General features: G+C 35.4%; 1 protein-coding gene across 8 annotated transcripts in view; it reads right to left on the bottom strand.

Moving 5' to 3' along the window:
* Positions 1-18,653, bottom strand: part of GPATCH8 (G-patch domain containing 8) — a 95,134-nt gene that overhangs the window by 61,986 nt on the left and 14,495 nt on the right. For 2 of the 8 annotated variants that reach the window (XM_019980814.2, XM_070773615.1), the window contains exons 2-5: positions 11,835-11,909; positions 10,810-10,844; positions 5,663-5,680; positions 3,520-3,592 (exon numbers count right to left, since the gene is read on the bottom strand). Coding sequence is in view for 2 of the 8 variants with exons in the window: in XM_019980810.2 (XP_019836369.2) it covers positions 3,520-3,592; positions 11,835-11,909 (148 nt within the window). In the remaining 6 variants the exon portion in view is untranslated. Of the gene's footprint in view, positions 1-3,519; positions 3,593-5,662; positions 5,681-10,809; positions 10,845-11,834; positions 11,910-18,653 lie in introns of those variants that run through there. The other 6 variants (XM_070773617.1, XM_070773616.1, XM_019980810.2 and 3 more) reach the window with 4 other exon arrangements.

Raw genomic sequence — 18,653 nt, forward strand, 5'->3', positions numbered from 1 at the left:
ACACTGTGATGTGTGCTAAATCGCTTCAGTTGTGTCCAACTGTGCGACCCCATGGACTGAAGCCCTCCAGGCTCCTCTGTCCATGGGATTCTCCAGGCAAGAATACCGGTGTGGGATGCCATTCCCTTCTCTAGGGGATCTTCCCGAAAGGGATTGAACTGGTGTCTCTTATGTCTAACCTCCATTGGCAGGCGGGTTCTTTTACCACTAGCTCTACTGCTGCTGCTGCTAAGTCGAGTCAGTCGTGTCCGACTCTGTGCGACCCCATAGATGGCAGCCCACTAGGCTCCGCCGTCCCTGGGATTCTCCAGGCAAGAACACTGCAGTCAGTTGCCATTTCCTTCTCCAATGCATGAAAGTGAAAAGTGAAAGTGAAGTAGTATCCGACTCTTCTCGACCCCATGGACGGCAGCCTACCAGGCTTCTCCGTCCATGGGATTTTCCAGGCAAGAGTACTGGAGGGGGTTGCCATTGCCTTCTCCGAGCACCACTAGGGAAGCCCTAATAAATATTAGGGGAGAACAAAAGGTAAATAAGGGAAATTCAAGTAAAAATTAAACCCACCTAACAAAGTTGAATTTTCTATCGTGCCACAAAGAATTCTGTTTCAGAGTTAGCATGCCCTATTCTCCAACCTATCCAGTGACAAGTTATATACATACACTGCAGCCCCAAAGACTAGCACTCCGTAAAGTCTCACAGGGCTTTCAATAATTTTTAGATGTTAACAAAATCTCGAAAAGATCAGGCTTAAATTCAGTGGATGACTGCATGTTAAAAAATGTTAGAGCCTAAAATCAAACAAAAGCAACTAAAAGTGGACAATAAACAAGTAAATGCAAAGAACTTACAAACCATGAATCTAGAAATTATTTGCAGTGATTAGTCTATGCAGTAGTAAGAAGGCATTATGATTTTCTGCAGAGCAACAGGGCTTTCTTTATTCAGTGGTTATTTGTAGCAAAGGTTTGGTACAATGAAAAAAATTTGTCATGAATTATCTAAATATGTCATAAATGTGGCTATATTCTAGCCAAACTATGTGGGTATTACAGAAAGAGCTATGTAAGAGAAATCAACTCAATGCCTGGACAATGTTGAACGTGACACTAAAAAAATAAAAGAGCCATTTCCAAGACAATTAAAGTGAAAGTGAAGTTGCTCAGTCGTGTCCGACTGTTTGTTACCCCGTGGACTGTAGCCTACCAGGCTCTTCCATCCATGGGATTTTCCAGGCAAGAGTACTAGATTGGGTTGCCATTTCCTTCTCCAGAGGATCTTCCCAACCCAGGGATAGAACCTGGGTCTCCCGCATTGTAGGCAGACGCTTTACGTCTGAGCCACCAGGGAAATCCATTTTGTTGGCAGGAGAATAAGGTCTCATTCTTTTTGAAGGGTAGAGACCATACTAGCCATTCAAGACACATGGGCTTTGAACAACACTGTGAATTTAGTAAACACTACTGAAATGTACACTTAAAAATGGGTAAGATGACAATTTTATGTTATGTGGGCTTTGCCACAATTAAAAAGAAAAAAAGGAAGGGCTTCAAATTTCTATTTTAAATAAATAATGGATTGATGAGTTATTGAGTGCTTATTACATGCCAATCACCACAGAGATGAATGTGAAATATGGATAAAATCTGATTTCTCTTTTCAAGGAGTTCAAAGTTTAAAGACACCCAAATTTGAAAGTATTCTTAAAATGAAACAATAATTTTCCATCACCCAAAAATAGTTAAGCACCCGTTTTCCTGATCTTTTTTTAAATTTTACTTTATTTTTAATTGGAGGATAATCACTCTACAATATTGTGATGGTTTCTGCCATACATCAACATGAATCAGCCATAGGTATATATACGTCCCTCCCCTCCTACACCGCCCTCCTACTTCCCTCCCCATCCCACCTCTTTAGACCATCACAGAGCACCTTTCTAAACTCGCTTGCTACACGTCTCTTTCACTCTTTTTCTCTGCCAGTTTTAGTTGTACTTTGAAGTCTCCGATGCTTACAATGGAAAACTCTGGGATTCAAACAGATTCACTAGTCCCCTACGTAATGTCCCCAAATTCTACTCCCCTCTGTACCTGAACAAAAACAGTAACAATCAACAATGCTCCTGGGAATCTCTGAATAGGAAGAGAGGTTTCAAATAGTAGGGGAAAAGATCAAATAAAATCTTCAGACCTTATTCTGAACTATCACCTCCATTCAACCCAACCCAACATTTAACTGTGCAAACCACTGGGACTAAACCTGCCAAGAAGTCATTTCTACTTTAGTCCTGATGATGCTTTCTCTTTTCTGGTCTCTTAGAAAATCTATGGTCTATGCCATACAAATTGCTCTCAGTTGTTGAGTATTCTTTATACTGTGTACAATGAGTTCTTGCACCACTGGAAAACAAGTTTAGTGGTGATCAAATCTTTCTACCTCCCCCAAAGGATAGGTTAATGCTTAGTAATAAATATTCATTTGAAATATATTTTTGAGCATTTCTCATGTCACAACTGAATAGAATTTGTGGATGTATACTTTAAAAAGCAAAGGCTTTAAAGACTGAAACATCCTGTTTCATGCCCCGTCCTATTGTGGCCCTTAATACAGACATTTGAACTGATTAGACTGCCCACTCATATTATGGAAATTCATTTCCCAAATTCAAAAAATTAGTCAACAGTAGTGCACCTCTCCCCAAATATCCCTTTATACAATGAGACCCTTCATGACCAAATGTAGAAGTGCAATGATTTCCATCATTTCTGAGGTACTGTTCACATCTGCAGAGAACAGCAGCCCTTGAATACGACGGAGCTAATAAGTAAATGGAGTTGGTTGACTGGTTTTCAACTAGTAAGAACTCAGAAGCAGAAATGTTAGCAGTGTTTGTTATCCAAATGATTAGTACAGTTAAAAGAAAAAATTACATACAATGTAAACTGTAAACCACACATTTCCCAGAGACTGACCTGAACTCAAGAAATGGCCTCTCAGAGAACCCTAGGAAATCTCTGTTTCGATTTTATGTTTCATATAGGTTAATTATTCTACTATTGCATGGATTCTGATTAGAGACAAAGAACAAGGGCAATCACCAGCTTCAGGAAGAATTCAGGAGGGCAAAAATTAAACTCTGCTGTTGAAATTAATTCTCTTAAAAATACAGCAGCCATAATACATCACTAAGTGATACAAAGACAGTACATTCTGATACTACGTATTTCATTTACTTTACCCAACCATCACTTCCACCAAAAGAAATTTAAAACAGACTGAGCCATATACAGTATGTTTCCTGAAAGTATTCACGACACAGCAGCTTACTCTTGCAAATTATTAGCTTAACAGTGATTTCAAATACAGTTATAGGAAAAACAGACTACTCTAGGGGATAAAAGGCAGTGGGAGAAAGCCCAAAAACTTTTTCAAAAAGACAAAAAATATATTCAGGCATAAGATCTGCATCAGAAACATTTTTTCTTTCTTTTTTCTTGGTATATTTAAAAAACTTACCCTGAAGAGATTTTCCCAATCCCTGGCCCAGCTTCCACCCATGTTTCTGGAGTAAGCGATGTCCAATATTATCCTGACAGACAGAACAGAGAGACAAACCAAAAATATTCCAATAATATATTCTTCCCTTCCTAGTGATATTTAACAGGTGATGAACAAGAGATAATTCTACATATATGCATGCAAAAAAGGTGCTAATAGGGGAAATGTGCCCAATAAAGGGGGCATTAATGTAAAAAGAAATACTGGCTAGTATTTTATACAGGAAGAACAAAGAGGGAAAGGGTCCTTTCTGATGGTGTGTTGGGCAATTTTTATACACAACACTTTTAAAAAGAGAAAAAAGGGAAGGGGAAAGGGGGAAGAATACACTTATGAAGTTTAAAACTAACATTAAAAAGCATAAAATCAAAGTACTTATACAATCATATCCACCACCTAGACAGCACCACTTTAAGAGCTTTTTTTTTTTAATAAAGAAAATCTACATTGTATTTAGTTATTTTGCTTATGTGTCAGGCTTTCATGATACAAAGTAAGTTGTAAGTGTAAGACTGCCCCACCACTAGAAATGAAAACACAATCAGAGCAAAATCCAGGCTAGACTTGATTGGTTTTTTAATACATATATATAAAATATAAATATTTAACTAGCATGCAGCCAATATTAAACTGAAAAAACAGTGAGGTTAGTAAAACGAGAAATTAAATTGATTAAACAGAAAAATAAAATGAGCTCAAGCACAGACTGAGTGATGCATTTCAACATGTAATCTAACAAAAATGCTAAAATGTTAGAATGATACAGGCCTAGCAATAAGTTAACAGTAAAGAACCATTAGTGCATGTAGGGGAAAAAAACCAATATACATAATGTCTCATCTTCCTAGGAGCACAGTGGAAAAGATCATTCAATGTAAATCACATGTAAAGACACTAGAAACAACAATTAAATGTCAGCTTTTGCGTAAGGTTTCAAGATCTTAGAAACCTCTGCAGACCTTTGTCCAATTCTTTGCTTTTTACAAATACGGAGAGAACACTAAAATAATCATTTAGCTGTATCTGATAAAATGATGTTACTTATCAAAAGGAAAACATTTAAAAATTGTAAACAGAAAGTGTTCTGTATGCATTAAAATGTAATTTATAATATTAATTGGGTATCACCACTTGAAAATAATCTTGTATTTCCTAAAATCAAATTATGAAGTCAACTAAACCATAAATCTCTGAATTAAAAACAGACATATTAAATTGATTTTTATCTTCCAGCTACATATTCAATGGTAAAATGCTCTGGAATTATAGGAAAAAATATGTTACTATTATATTCTCTGATAGTAAGTTATAAGAAGAAGATTAGGTCTCTTTAATGCTCTGTTTAAAAAAAAAAAGGTCAACTTCCTTCTATGAGTATTATGACAGGATGCCAACTAGAAAACTGGACTGAGCAGCTTATTACTTTATTGATTAGAGGAACAAAGATCAGGATACTTGAAAAAATGGGCAAATGATAATGAAAATGTTTCTATAACAAAACATGCAATTACTTTAAACATACATATACACAGTCATTACTGTACACAAAAGGTCACTAGAGATTATTTTTTGCTAGAAATTGAGAGAATGAGAAAATACTATGGTTATATGTAATCCCAGTACTGAATGCCTATATATAAATAACCTTATTGTAAAAAAAAAAAAACTTTTGTAAGTCTTAACACAACTAATTTTAGCAGAAAATGAAGATAAAGAGAGAGGCCTTTATAGTACTACTGTGGAAATACACTTACCTGCACATAAAATCCTTGTTTTATATCATAATTCCTACAACTAAATTAACTACAGAAAGGACAAGGATAGCAGAATGACTCTAAGATAATGTAGCTGAATAAAGTATTGTTTAATCTCTTAATAGGCTAATTTTATAACTAGGCACAGATTTAGGGTATTAAAACCATGCTGACAAAAATTGTTGTCCCTTTTTTTAAATTAAGAAAACTCTATCTTTTGGCTAAGTGGAGATGAGACATTATGCTGACCGTGTTATATTATGAATGCACTAAAATAAACAGACAGATGAAGCAGTATGCTATTTCCAAAAGCAGTGCAAGTGGAGTGAAAGCATTTCCATACGAACCTGGCTTTAAAAACTGGGCTGTCAAAAGAACAGTTAAATGTAACACAAAGTAAGAAACTGTCCAATCACTAATGGTCGTTTTTTTTTTTTTGTCTTGTTTTCAATTCACTGCTTGCAATTAATGTATTTATTAAAGAAGAGTGAAAGCATAAGTAAATTCACGAGTCAAGACCAGCTGAGAGATTCAAGAGCAGCGTGTTGTGACTGACAACAGTGAAAGGAAAAGCAAATGTTAAAGGGAGAGGGAGAAAAAAGAAAAATTTAGGGTTATACACATTAGCATCACTTTTACAAAACCACTCAAGATGGCTGTCACCTTCTCAAAAAAAGCTATTGATACAAAATGGCAGTGGTACTTCTCTTCTAAATCTTTAAACGAAAACTGTTCTTTAATTAAATCTACTTCCCTGGTGGCCCAGACAGTAAAGCATCTGCCTACAATGCGGGAGGCCCGGGTTTAATCCCTGGGTTGGGAAGATCTCCTGGAGAAGGAAATGGCAACTCACTCCAGTATTCTTGCCTGGAAAATCCCATGGACGGAGGAACCTGGTAGGCTGTAGTCCATGGGGTCACAGAGAGTCGGACACGACTGAGTGACTTCATTTTCTTTCACTTTCCCCAAGTATAAACAGGGAATGAAATGTCAGGGGTTATGTATTAATATTATTAATATGCCACTCTATGACCTTGCAATTATAACAAAAAGCAACAATAATAATAGGCATATCTCCCAGAAAGTCTTCTACTCACCAACCTCTGAGATTAAGTGAATGACTATTACGGAAAATCTGAGCCTTTCCTATCATTTCAGACTATCTGTTTTTGGAGAAAAAATGGCAGTTCTGCAACTCTGCAGAAAGGACTAGTATTCACTATGGTCCCTCTTCCTACCAAAAGAAAAAAGTTTTATAAAGACTAGTGAAAAATCCAGTAGGCTTAAGGATGATGGGTAACACAAGAAAGGCACGTCAAAATATCTCATAACAAAGTATTAATAGAACAAAGCAGACTTGTCTAATCTGAAGTGATCAAACTGTTCACTGAATTTCACTGTGAAAGAGCAAGGAATTCAGTGGCCAACTGGTGATAATCATTACTCTCTCTGGTTAGGGTGTCAATCATTTCTATGAATGTCATTTATAACAGTAAACTGCAGCAATCTGTGGCCTCAACTGGTAATCTAGACATAACAAGGGCAATGAGCACTATTTAACTCCTGAAATAACAGTTTATTATTTTGGTTACTACAAAAGTGACTAAAAAAACTTGATTTTTTATTTTTAAGCAAAATAAATAATTTGAAGTTTAGTTATAATCTTACAGAACTGAAAATAACTTTTTTTAACACAGCCTGGTTTGTGACTGACAAAGGGGCATGTATAGTGATAGGCTGTTTATAATTTAACTACACATGGAAAAAATGCAGGGAAATACTAATTTTAAACAATTAATAAAGCAACTAACTTTGCCCAAGGGAGGTAGGCAAAAGGGTGGTTTTCCAGATCATTCATAAAGAATTCCCACAAACTATTTGTTGTTGTTTGGCCGTCCCACACAGCCTGTGGGGTGTCAGTACCCTGATGAGGGATTGAACCTGGGTTCTTGGCAGTTAAAAGTGCAGAGGTCCTAACCACTGGACTGCCAGGGAATTCCTCCCATGACCTATTCATTACTCTCTGTCCTTAAGACTCCAAAAATGGTGGCAATGTGGCATTTTATTTGGTTAGGAATGAAGTTCTTAATTCTAGTTAAACTATGAAGCTGAGCTAAAAACTCAAAACTTTTTTCATCTAGATTACCTAAATTGGCCTTTATGGTTTTTCTGTTTCTAAACTCAAATGTAAATTAAAGTGCTATATTTTAATCCTCTGTACTAAATGTGCAAGAAAGGAGGATATAATTTTTAAATGGGAACATCAATAATAGCAAGAAATGTGTATTAGAAACAACTACCAATATGCTAAAAACACAATACCAGCCAAAACACAAACACAAAAAACCATCTCATTATTGTTTCAGCCATTCCTCAACAATTTTATTAATTAAATACCAAGTAGAAAACTTTCCCAGGAACTTCTCTCTGCTCCCTGAAGCTGTATACCATCAAAGAAACAATAACCATTTGGGAAACAGCCCCACCAATCTGTATAACGGGAGTCTGCCAAACCCCACCAATCTGTATAATAGGAGTCTGCCAAAATATAGACTAAAATTCACTTCATTGTGTGGGGCTGATTTCTAAGTTTTTTAATAATAGGAAATAGAATACCAAGTCTCAAGAGAAAACTATACTACAATTATGGCAGTGACTAGATGAATACTAATTCCACACTGAATTTTCTTTTAGTTGACAGCCACATTCAATTTACACCATTTAGCTCATTTTCAACAGTGACAAAAATGGCAAATCTCTTGAGTGGATTGTAAGCTTTGCTGATTGTGTATTAAAGACTCTATAAGCAAAAACCAAGTGCTACTAGGTGAACCCATGCAAACAACAAGTTGTAAAAATTCCCCAACAAAAAAATCTATAGCTCACTACAGATGACACAATGAAGACTAGAGAGAAAAGCCATATAGTAATGCTACACCATTCAGCTCCAAGAAGCACATTATTTATAGTGCAGTCCACATATGGTCACTGCTAAATATCAAATCAGCAGTCTTATAGAGTTACAGTTTGGAACTAGTGGAGTCCACAGATCTAAACAGATATGCAACATGACAAAACCCACTTATACATACACTTCTAAATCCTTAGATATGCAAAGTAAACATCAGCAACTGGAATTTGAAAACTTAATTTTTTTAAACCTGCTCAGTCAACCTGACAACTATAAAGACAGAATTTTAATCTGTCAGGTAGAACAAAGACCAAGTACTGGATGACGGGCAGTTTCACTTCCAACTGCAACAATGACAACATATTTTAAGTCTATGGCGCAGGGATTTGCCTTTTGTACAGCTTATAATCACTCTCCCATCTGATTTCTCATCTTCTTTCTATGGTAAAGATCACAACAAACCATATACCTTAAGTCAGATCAACCAATTTTTGGATCTATGGTGGAATCCTAGACTGGGTTATGGTTTTAAGATTATGGTTTTTAAACGCTTTATTTTTCAGTATAAAGTAGAGATCATAATCATAGGTGGGACCTAAAAATCTCATAAAGTAGCTACATTAAAACATAAATTTTAAAAAGTTTTTTGTAATAAGAGCAAAATGTTAATACTTCCCACCTTCTCCTTAATTCAGATAAACAAGTTATCTGGCAATTCTTTAATAATTTTCTTGGAACATTGTTTTATTATTGACCAGAAACTTCACTGAAAGATATCTGGTTGGTTGAAATAAACCAGGGAAAATAAAAATTTATACCAAAGATAATGAACTACTTCATTAATGCTGGATTTTGATGTATTTTCAACATTTCCAGATTGAAACTGAAATACCTGTATCATCTCAGGAACAAATCTAAGCTTCAGGAGTTTATCAAAATCATAATGTATTATTACATCTTTGTATCTCATTTCCTATCTTGCTGGTTTGCAACACATTTACCCTATTACAAAACAAAAAGACCTTAATCCTATACTCACAATAACCCCTTACACGGGCATATTCTTGGCACAAACCTGTGCAGAGACTTCCTCGGTTACCAGCTGCTGCAGATTACCTTCGTTTAAAAAAAAAAAAATGACTAGACCTTTAGCTCCTGCAATGATCTGTAGACTCCCAAAGCTGCATATTTCCAGCCACTTTTGAGTTGCATGCTGTAGCAAAACAGTCAGCACCTCTCAATAGATATTGCTGCAGAGAAAGATTTTAATTCAGCAGAGACTCTTTCTGTGTGTTAGAAGCAACCTCTATTTCCCCCTAAGAAGAAGATAGCTCAATAGTGCTCAACAAGATAGCCAGCCAGCCAGACATGTAACTAATATACACTTACTTGGTGGGCATTTCTAAGGTGACAGGGCTCTTGGAGGTTACTACACGATCTATTTTTATGCCAATCATTTTAGGACTTTCTTTTAAAACTTTAAATTTACCCCCAAATGATTGGGGAACAGAAATAAAATCCTTCTCTTTTTGCCCCACTTCTATCTAACACCACGTTGGCTATGAAGCACCTTACTACCTAAACTACTACATCACAAATAATCCATGTTTTAATGTGTTTCAGGAGTAGATTTTCATTAGAAGTACAATTTACTACTATACATCTCTGAACATATATTTATTCATAAAAAATTAAACATCCAGTCCAAGGATACTTGCTATTTCTAGTGGAGAAGATAATACTATTTAATAAATAAGGCATATATCAATTCCACTCCTACTCACTGAGATTACTCAGTCAGACTGCCTTATGATAGTGTTCTTTCTATGACATATGCTGGGAAAATTCCTGGACATTGTGAGAGGAAAAAGAGCACTAGTCCCACATGCCGAAGGAATGAACTTTCCAAAAACCTTTAAATGCAGTCCTAAAAGAAGGCTTTTAAAATGTTAAAATCATTTAATTTCATGCTTTTATTAAAACTTTCTTGAGTAAAGTAATAATGAATACTAGGCCGCAAATTTAGTCCAGCTAAATTTCCTGCTACTGTTGAGTCAGAGTACCCACTGAATTATAGCTTGTATAATATTATTCAACTTTGTACCTTGCAGAATATGGCACCTGGGCCTTTCTTTTGACAGCTATCTATTCTTAAACTTTGACCCAAAGAAACATTTAAATGATATGGAAAAGTTATTTTCCAAGTATAAAATACTGACCTAGCTAGCCCATAGATTTCACTGTAAAACTCCACCTTGTGATAATTCCCAAGACGATAGTAAAATAAGACAAAAACTTCAAATATTTTTTAACTCATCAAAGTGGGCCTGGCATTTCATCCTTAAGTCAAAACACAAGACTGGGCTTTCAGCACAACATCAGATGTGAATTCTCCCTCTGCAGCATTATCACATGCGTCATCAATTACTGCCATGCCTAAGTCTAGCATCATGCCAGCACATTAAGACAGAAGGTACTATATGCAGTGTTCACTGGACCAGAAGAACAGAAATAAGAAGGGGAGGTGGGGAGAAAGAAACCCTAGAGAAGAAATTAAAAAAAGGCAGACCGTGCAATACAAACCAGATCATGGCTGCTTAGCTAATATGGGCCAACTGCTGTGGAAGAAAAATGTCGAACACCCCAAGTTGTGTAAATTTCTGTAAACATCTAAACACACACACAAACACACACAACACCAACCTAGTTAGGAACATAAATATATGTTGATCCTTTACTATGCTACAGCTATTAAAATAAAAGCTAAAGTTAAAATATCTGTATTCTCTAAATTGCCTTATTTTCCTGAGGGAGGAGGAGAAGCTAGTATTTCTTAAAAGGAGAAGGGGGAACGTCTTGACTGTTATAGAGACTCTCTCTCTGTTGACTTTGCATTCTAGTTAATCAATAACTCTGAAACCCTTACTAAATACATACACTTAAGAACAAATATTAAATACTGACAATACTGACAAATTTAGACATTTTAACAATGGACTGTGTAATCTGAAAATAAAGGGCTTTTCAAAATAAAAATAATGTTCAAAAATTAAAGAGTCAGGAAAACAAATCTACTTGTTCTGTTGCATTGTATCAATATTTAAAATTAAGTCATGTGAATAGATACAATCAACTTTCGACAAAAACCAGACATCTCTTAAACCACAGAAACCAAAGTTACCATGTCTCACAAGAGTCTGGTAAATAAAAATATTAGCCCCTAACTGTTCCTAATGGAACATTTCACACATGATTGTGTTGCCAGGAAAGGTGAAGTTTTTTAAAGGATCAAAATACATTTTACTCCTTTATTCAATTTACAAAAACTTCAACTAAACTTAAACTTATTATCTTTAACAGAGTATGGGCCAAAAATGATATTTTTCCATCAAAATTCTAAAGTGTTTCTAGATTTTTTTCACTGATTTCCTAACATATTAAATATTAGATTACAACTCAAACTCTACTTGATTACTGTAGGGCATGCAAGAAAACAGCTCTAAACTGTACTATAAGTTAATTAATAAGTTTAACTTCATTCACATCAAGTGTCACACGAACACTACCTATCTAACTATCTATGACCCCAAATTAAGCACTGATCTTACCGATTCTATAGGCTTGTCAAGGGATGCTTGTTCAATTTCCAAATGTCCTTCTTCATATTGATCAAAGTGATTACCCTGAAAAAAACAAGACTACAGTTATTTTTCTAAAAGCAAATGCCAAAATTATTAGTAAAACTAAGCAAACTAGGGGGTTATCTTTAATTTTTCATTCTTTTTGAATAAACAACCAAAACTGTCACAAATTCAGGCTTTCTTAAATCTGTAAACACAATTTATTAGAAGTCTAGATCTAGTAATATGAACTTTTCTTATGATAAACATTGAAATTGCTAACTAAAATATTAACCATCATTTGGGATAGCAACTCTTTCTTAGACTGACTATATTAGGAAGACTGCAGAATCTTAAAAACAAAGGGCTGTATTGTGTTTTACTTTTCCAAAACAATCTTGTGCTACAGCAAACAAACCCTGACAGCAGAATGCAAATAAAATCTGTATTACAACACTGTTCAATGTTGCTAACACTGCCTTTCACTAAAACTGCTAAAATGGTCAACTTTAAATCATCAATTTCCAACTCCAAAGCTTCAAGGAGTTCAGAAACACAATCTCTTGACACAGTATCCTAAATACAGCTATTCCTCAAATGATCTGCTAAAAGACACAAGCATGCCTGTATAACGCTATATTTGACCATAATCAAGGAAGCTGTCACTACAACTAGAATAAGTCAAAACAGCTCAACTGAGGTGGGAACAGACAACTAGGAAGTTCTCTCTGTTTTTTTCTTCTGCTCCATGAGAAAAGGAAAAGTTCATAATTTAGCTTTAAATCAGAATATCAATTTTTCAGTTTCCTTCTTGTTATAAAGTAACAAGTATCAAATCTGGGTCTCCTGCACTGCAGGCAGATTATTTTACCATCCCAAATACAGCTATTCCTCAAATGATCTTACAAAGTAAGAGCATGAGGAGTTGTGAGTCCTGAATTTATTTAAGCCAAGAAGACTAAAGATTTCAGTCTAGCCTAAATTTAATTCAGGTATGGAGTGGTAGGACAACCTGGATGTTAACCTAACCAAAAATTACTCTGCTCTTTCAAAGTAAAATTTTAGTTGAACGAATACAGCTTAACTACAGCAAGCTCTGACATGTAATTTGCCACACTATATGGTAAACATTAAGTTACTTATTTTCGCAACCAGACTGTGAAGTCCTTAAGGACAAGAATGGGGTCTTGTAGTGACGAAAAAGTTCTGGAACTAGACAGTGGTAATAATGGTTGTATAACACTGGTAACGTATTTAACACCACTGGACTATGCACTTTAATTAAAATGAAAAAATGCTATGTTATTTGTTTTTACCAGGTTAAAGATAATAAAACTGTATGGTAAAGTCTATCCAAAAGAAGAAAGGAGTAATAGGATAGGAGTGGGGTTTCCAAAGATAAAAGCTAATCTTAAAAATGGAACAGGATTTAAGAGCAGAGGGGCTCAGACAGTAAAAGGATCTGCCTGCAATGAAGGAGACCTGGTTTCCACTCCTGGGTTGGAAAGATCCCCTGGAGAAGGAAATGGTAACCCACTCCATTATTCTTGACTGGAGAATCCCATGGACAGAGGAGCCTGGCAGGTTACATACAGTCCACGGGCTCACAAAGAGTCGGACATGACTAAGCAACTAACACTACAACTCTCCCTTCCCAGAATGATGAAAAAACAACCATCAACAAATAATATAAAAAAAATAGCCATTAATCCTGAAAGTCTGTCTTAATCTCCAATATTTCATCCAATGATCTCTTTAAAGTAACACCTGCCTCTTGGCATTTAACTTCTATTCTAGCATTTAAAAGTTTAATAGTTGGGGTTTCCCTGGTGGTTCAGTGGTAAAGAATCCACCTGCCAATGCAGAAGACATGGGTCTGATCCCTCATCTGGGAAGATGTCACATGCTGCAGAGCAACCAAGCCTAGGAAACACAACCACTGAGCCCATGTGCCACAACTACTAAAGCCCACACACAGCAACTAGAGAAAACCTTGTGCAGCAACAAAGACCCAGCACAGCCAAAAATAAATAAATAAATAAATTTATTTTTTAAGTTTAACAGTTACTTAAAAGTTGTTAACTGCAAAGTACATCTAAATTCCTAAATAATAAATATCCGGATAAATTAGATTAACCCAAATCTCACAGTATAGGACACCAAAGTGAAAGTGATAGTCACTCAGTCGTGTCAGACGCTTTGCAACCCCATGGTTAAACAGTCCATGGAATTCTCCAGGCCAGAATACTGGAGTGGGTAGCCTTTCCCTTCTCCAGGTGATCTTCCCAACCCAGGGATCGAACCCAGGTCTCCCACATTGCAGGCAGATTCTTGACCAGCTTAGCCACAAGGGAAGCCCATAGGACACCAATGTCTGGCCAAATTTCATAATTCTCTTTTACTCTATCAGTCACTTCAGTCGCTCAGCTGTGTCCGACTCTTCGCAACCCCATAGACTGCAGCACACCAGGCCTCCCTGTCCATTACCAACTCCCAGAGTTCACTCAAACTCATGTTCACGTCAGTTCTTTTACTCTATAGCTTGATATAATTTAATTATAAAAGAATAATTTCAAACTACCAACAATTGGCTACTATTTTTTAAAGCAGCTAAACCTTTATTTGACTTAGGACAATTGATTAATTGTTCTTCAAAAAGGTTCAAAAACAATTAGAGAAGTATTTTCCATATATGGTGCTAGAACTAGGTACTCATATGTAAAAAAGTCTCAATCCACACTGCACATGTATCACAGACCTAAAAGCAGACCTTGGGTGAGACAAGGATTTAAGATACAATCCCAGAAGCACAACTTATGAAAGAAAAAATTGAAACACTGAATTGAGAGAAAATATTCACAAACCTTAAGATTTGTATCCAGAATATATAAAGAAGTCACAGAACACAATATTAAGAAAATCTAGCTCTAAAGTAGGCAAAAGTTTGCTGGTAGGAATGTAAAATGGTACAGCCACTTAAGAAAATAGTTTGGCAGTTTCTTACACACTTCTACACACATTTATCCAAATAGCCCATCAACATTGTCACTAGGTATTCACACAAGAAAAACGAAAACCTATGTTCACACAAAACCTGCCTGTGAATGTCTGGAAATTACTCAAATGTCCCTCAACTGGGAAAGGAATGTAAAAACTATAGTACACCCATACATGGACAAATATTCAGCAATAAAAGGAACAAACTACTCATATAAGCAACATCTGTATGAATTTCAAACACATTATGCTAAGTAAAAGAGGTCATGCTGAAGAAGCTACCCGATTCTATTTATATAGCATTCTGAAAAAAGCAAAACTAGAGGAAAACACCAACTAGTGGTTTTTTCAGCCCCCTAAAAACTGCTTGATTCTAGAAGTTAACTCAGAAACCTGTTTAAGAGACAAGAGATGAGACAGAGGCCATTTTTAACTGCACATGTTTTTTTCTTTTGAATTTTATACTTAACTACCCAATACTCAAATATCCTAATAGAAATCACAATCACTTTGTATTTTATCTCTGAATATTTAAAATGAAAGCTCTATGTATTTTTGAATCAGTATCACTTTAAAATAAATTTTAAAATATTTCCCCAGAAATTTTAAATGGTGTTAATTCAAAAATACAGTTATGTATTATGCTGTGTTCTTTGGGAGTTTTTCCCCAGAAGTAAAAGGTACTAGGGGGGGAACACTGAGAGAAGAGTATCACATTTTCCACAGCTATTACATATTTAAAATGCAGATAATACTGTAGCATTTCTCTTTTGTTTTAAAAAGTAGAGACCAATGTCCAACAAGGGAAGAGTTTAATTCTATTTTATTAATGCAACAATTAGGGAGTCATTTAAAAGTTTTAAAACTATGTGGAAGTGTGTTAATTTGAAGTTAAATGGAAGGGAAAAACTCAAAAAGGTTGTGTGAGACTATGTGGACAAAAATTAAACAAGCAATGTTACGTAAATATGACAGGAGCTGGTAAGTATTTCTGGGGGGAAAAAAAAAAAACTAACCAACATCTAAAGTTTAGTTTTTTAAGTATCTGCTGACTTTAGTGATAGCACTTGAATTTAAACAGCCTGAAAAGAAATATCCTACAAATTATCATAACTAACTTAGGGAATTGAGAGAGATCACTTCTCAATATTTTGAGTATCTGATTTGCCATAATAAACCAATTAGCGTCCTGTTTTTATTACTATCTTGTATTTGGCCTCATACAAATCATGTTATAGTTTTCATCCATTCTGTACTCATCTGCAAAATGAACTTGAACTAGACACTCATGTCATTTCTTGGCCTAAAATTCTACGAATTTGCAGATTTAAAGTGAATTAAAAGTATCCTACAAGGGAAAAAAAAACCTGACATTTAAAATTTGCCACTACAAAAACCTAATTACTACCAAAAGTAAAATGTTAACCAAAAAGCTAATAATCCCTAGTGGTGAAGCATAAAACATTTTTCATCTACACCAAAATAAACATAATGACATGAAAATCAAGTAAAAGCAAGCAATAAATAAACTAAGTGACCCTGGGTTTGCTGTTGATTTTTCAGATACAATACCAAAAGGCACGGGACTTCCCAGGTGGCACTAGTGGTAAGGAGCCCGCCTGCCAATGCAGGAGACGCAGGTTTGATCCCTGGGTCGGGAAGAGTCTCTGGAGGAGGAAATGGCAACCCACTTCAGTATTCTTGCCTGGAGAATCAATCCCACAGACAGAGGAGCCTGGCACGCTATGGTCCACAGGGTCACAAAGAGTCAGACACGACTGAAGTGACTTAGCGCAGCACAGCACACAAAAGGCATGACGCATAAAAAAAAATAACTGCTAGGGACTTTATTAAAATGTAAAACGTCTGCTCTGTGCAAGTCACTGTCAAGAGGATAAGAGGACAAGCCACAAATCAGGAGAAAATATTGCAAAAAAGCACATCGGACAAAGAGCTGTTATCTAAAATATACAAAGAACTCAAACAATAAATAAACAAACAACTAAAAAATGGGCAAAAGATCTAAACTGACACTTCACCAAAGAAAATATACACATAACAAATACTATATGGCAAGATGCTCAACAACTTATTTCATTAGAGAACTGCAAGTTAAAATGAAATGCCACTACATATGAGAATGGCTAACATCCAAGATACCGACAACATCAAATGCTAGCAAGGATGTGGGAGCAACAGGAATTCTCACTCACTGCTGGTGGGAAAACAAAATACAAAAGACAGTTTGGCAGTTTCTTACAATACTAAACATACTCTTACCATACCATCCAGCAATTGCATTCCTTGGTATTTTTCCAGATGAGTTTAAAATTTACATCAAACAAAACCTTGTACATGACAGTTACAGTAGTTTTTATTCACAACTGCTAGAATTTAGCAACAACCAAGATGTTGAAGAGATGAACAGATTAACTGACCATGATACATCTATGCAACAAAATATTATTCACCACTAAAAAGATGAGCTATCAAGTCACAGAAAGACACAGAGGAGTCCTGAAAACATATTACTAAGTGAGAGATGCCAATCTGAAAAGATAACATATTTTGACTCCAAGTAAGTAACACTCTGGAAGAAGCAATACAATGGAAACAGTTACAGGTACACACACATACAGTGTGTGGCTGTCAGGGGCTTAAAGGGAAAAAAGGGATAAACAGATGGAACACAGATTTTTAGGACAGTGAAACTATATGATACTGTAAAGGTGGATACATGTCATTATACCACATATGCCAAAACTACAGAACTACATCAAGAGTGAACCCTAAGATATACTAGGACCTTGGGTGATAATTAGGTGTCAATGCTGGTTCACCTCTTGTAACAAATGTACCACTCTGGTGGGAATTGTTGATTACAGCTGATGTGAAGGAGGGAATGGATATATGGAAACTGAACGTTGAGTCTAATTTAAAACTGACTTAAAAAATAAAATCTATGTATTTTTTAAAAAGTAAACAACAAAAAAGTTAATAATCTGAGTAAACCCATAGTCAAAATTTCCAAAGCATTTCTTCAAAATAGTATGTTCATTTTAAAACTTGACTACAAAATTGTAAAATTGATAACAATGATTATCTCTAAGAAATGAAATAAAGTAGCACTTTCTTTCACTTTTTCCTATTACAATGTAGCCTGAACTTTTAACAATATCTACTTTTACATTTGTATTACTTGCTCTGTTTTAGTGGAGGGTTTTTTTTCCTGATTTTTGCTTTTTAATTGCTTTAAAACTTTACATTTTTCTATGCAAATGGGTGAAACTTAGATTGGGTACCAAGGCAATGTCCAATTAGAAGCTGGTAACATCTGACACATGGAAATTACAAAAGGTTTACAGCAAATGGATCAGTAAAGGCATATCAGGAAAATGCAAGGGAAAAGAATAACAGTATTAATTTCATGGAAAATGGCAGGAGTCAAGGCATAAGGCAAAATTCATCATGGTCATGGTGATTAGAGACATTAATACAGAAATAAATGTGCCGTACTAATGAAAGATGTTAATGAGGGGGAAACAGGCACAGAGTATATGAGAGGTGTGGTGTATAAAAAACTGTGCTACCTTAGCAAACTTTCTGTAAATCTAAAACTGTTCTAAGATAAAAGGTTTATTTTTAAAAGTTTTGGGAAGGATCAATACCATTCCACAGACACAGACATGTATAGCTTTCTTTAGCTTTATAAAATCCTTTAGAAATCTTACCCTAATAAGCTCATGATATACTCAATACAGGATCTGGGAACCAGTTAAATTTAGGGGATTTTTTTTTTAATCATCTCTA

Source organism: Bos indicus, chromosome 19 (assembly GCF_029378745.1).
Source record: "Bos indicus isolate NIAB-ARS_2022 breed Sahiwal x Tharparkar chromosome 19, NIAB-ARS_B.indTharparkar_mat_pri_1.0, whole genome shotgun sequence".
Classification (NCBI taxonomy): Eukaryota; Metazoa; Chordata; class Mammalia; order Artiodactyla; family Bovidae; genus Bos; species Bos indicus.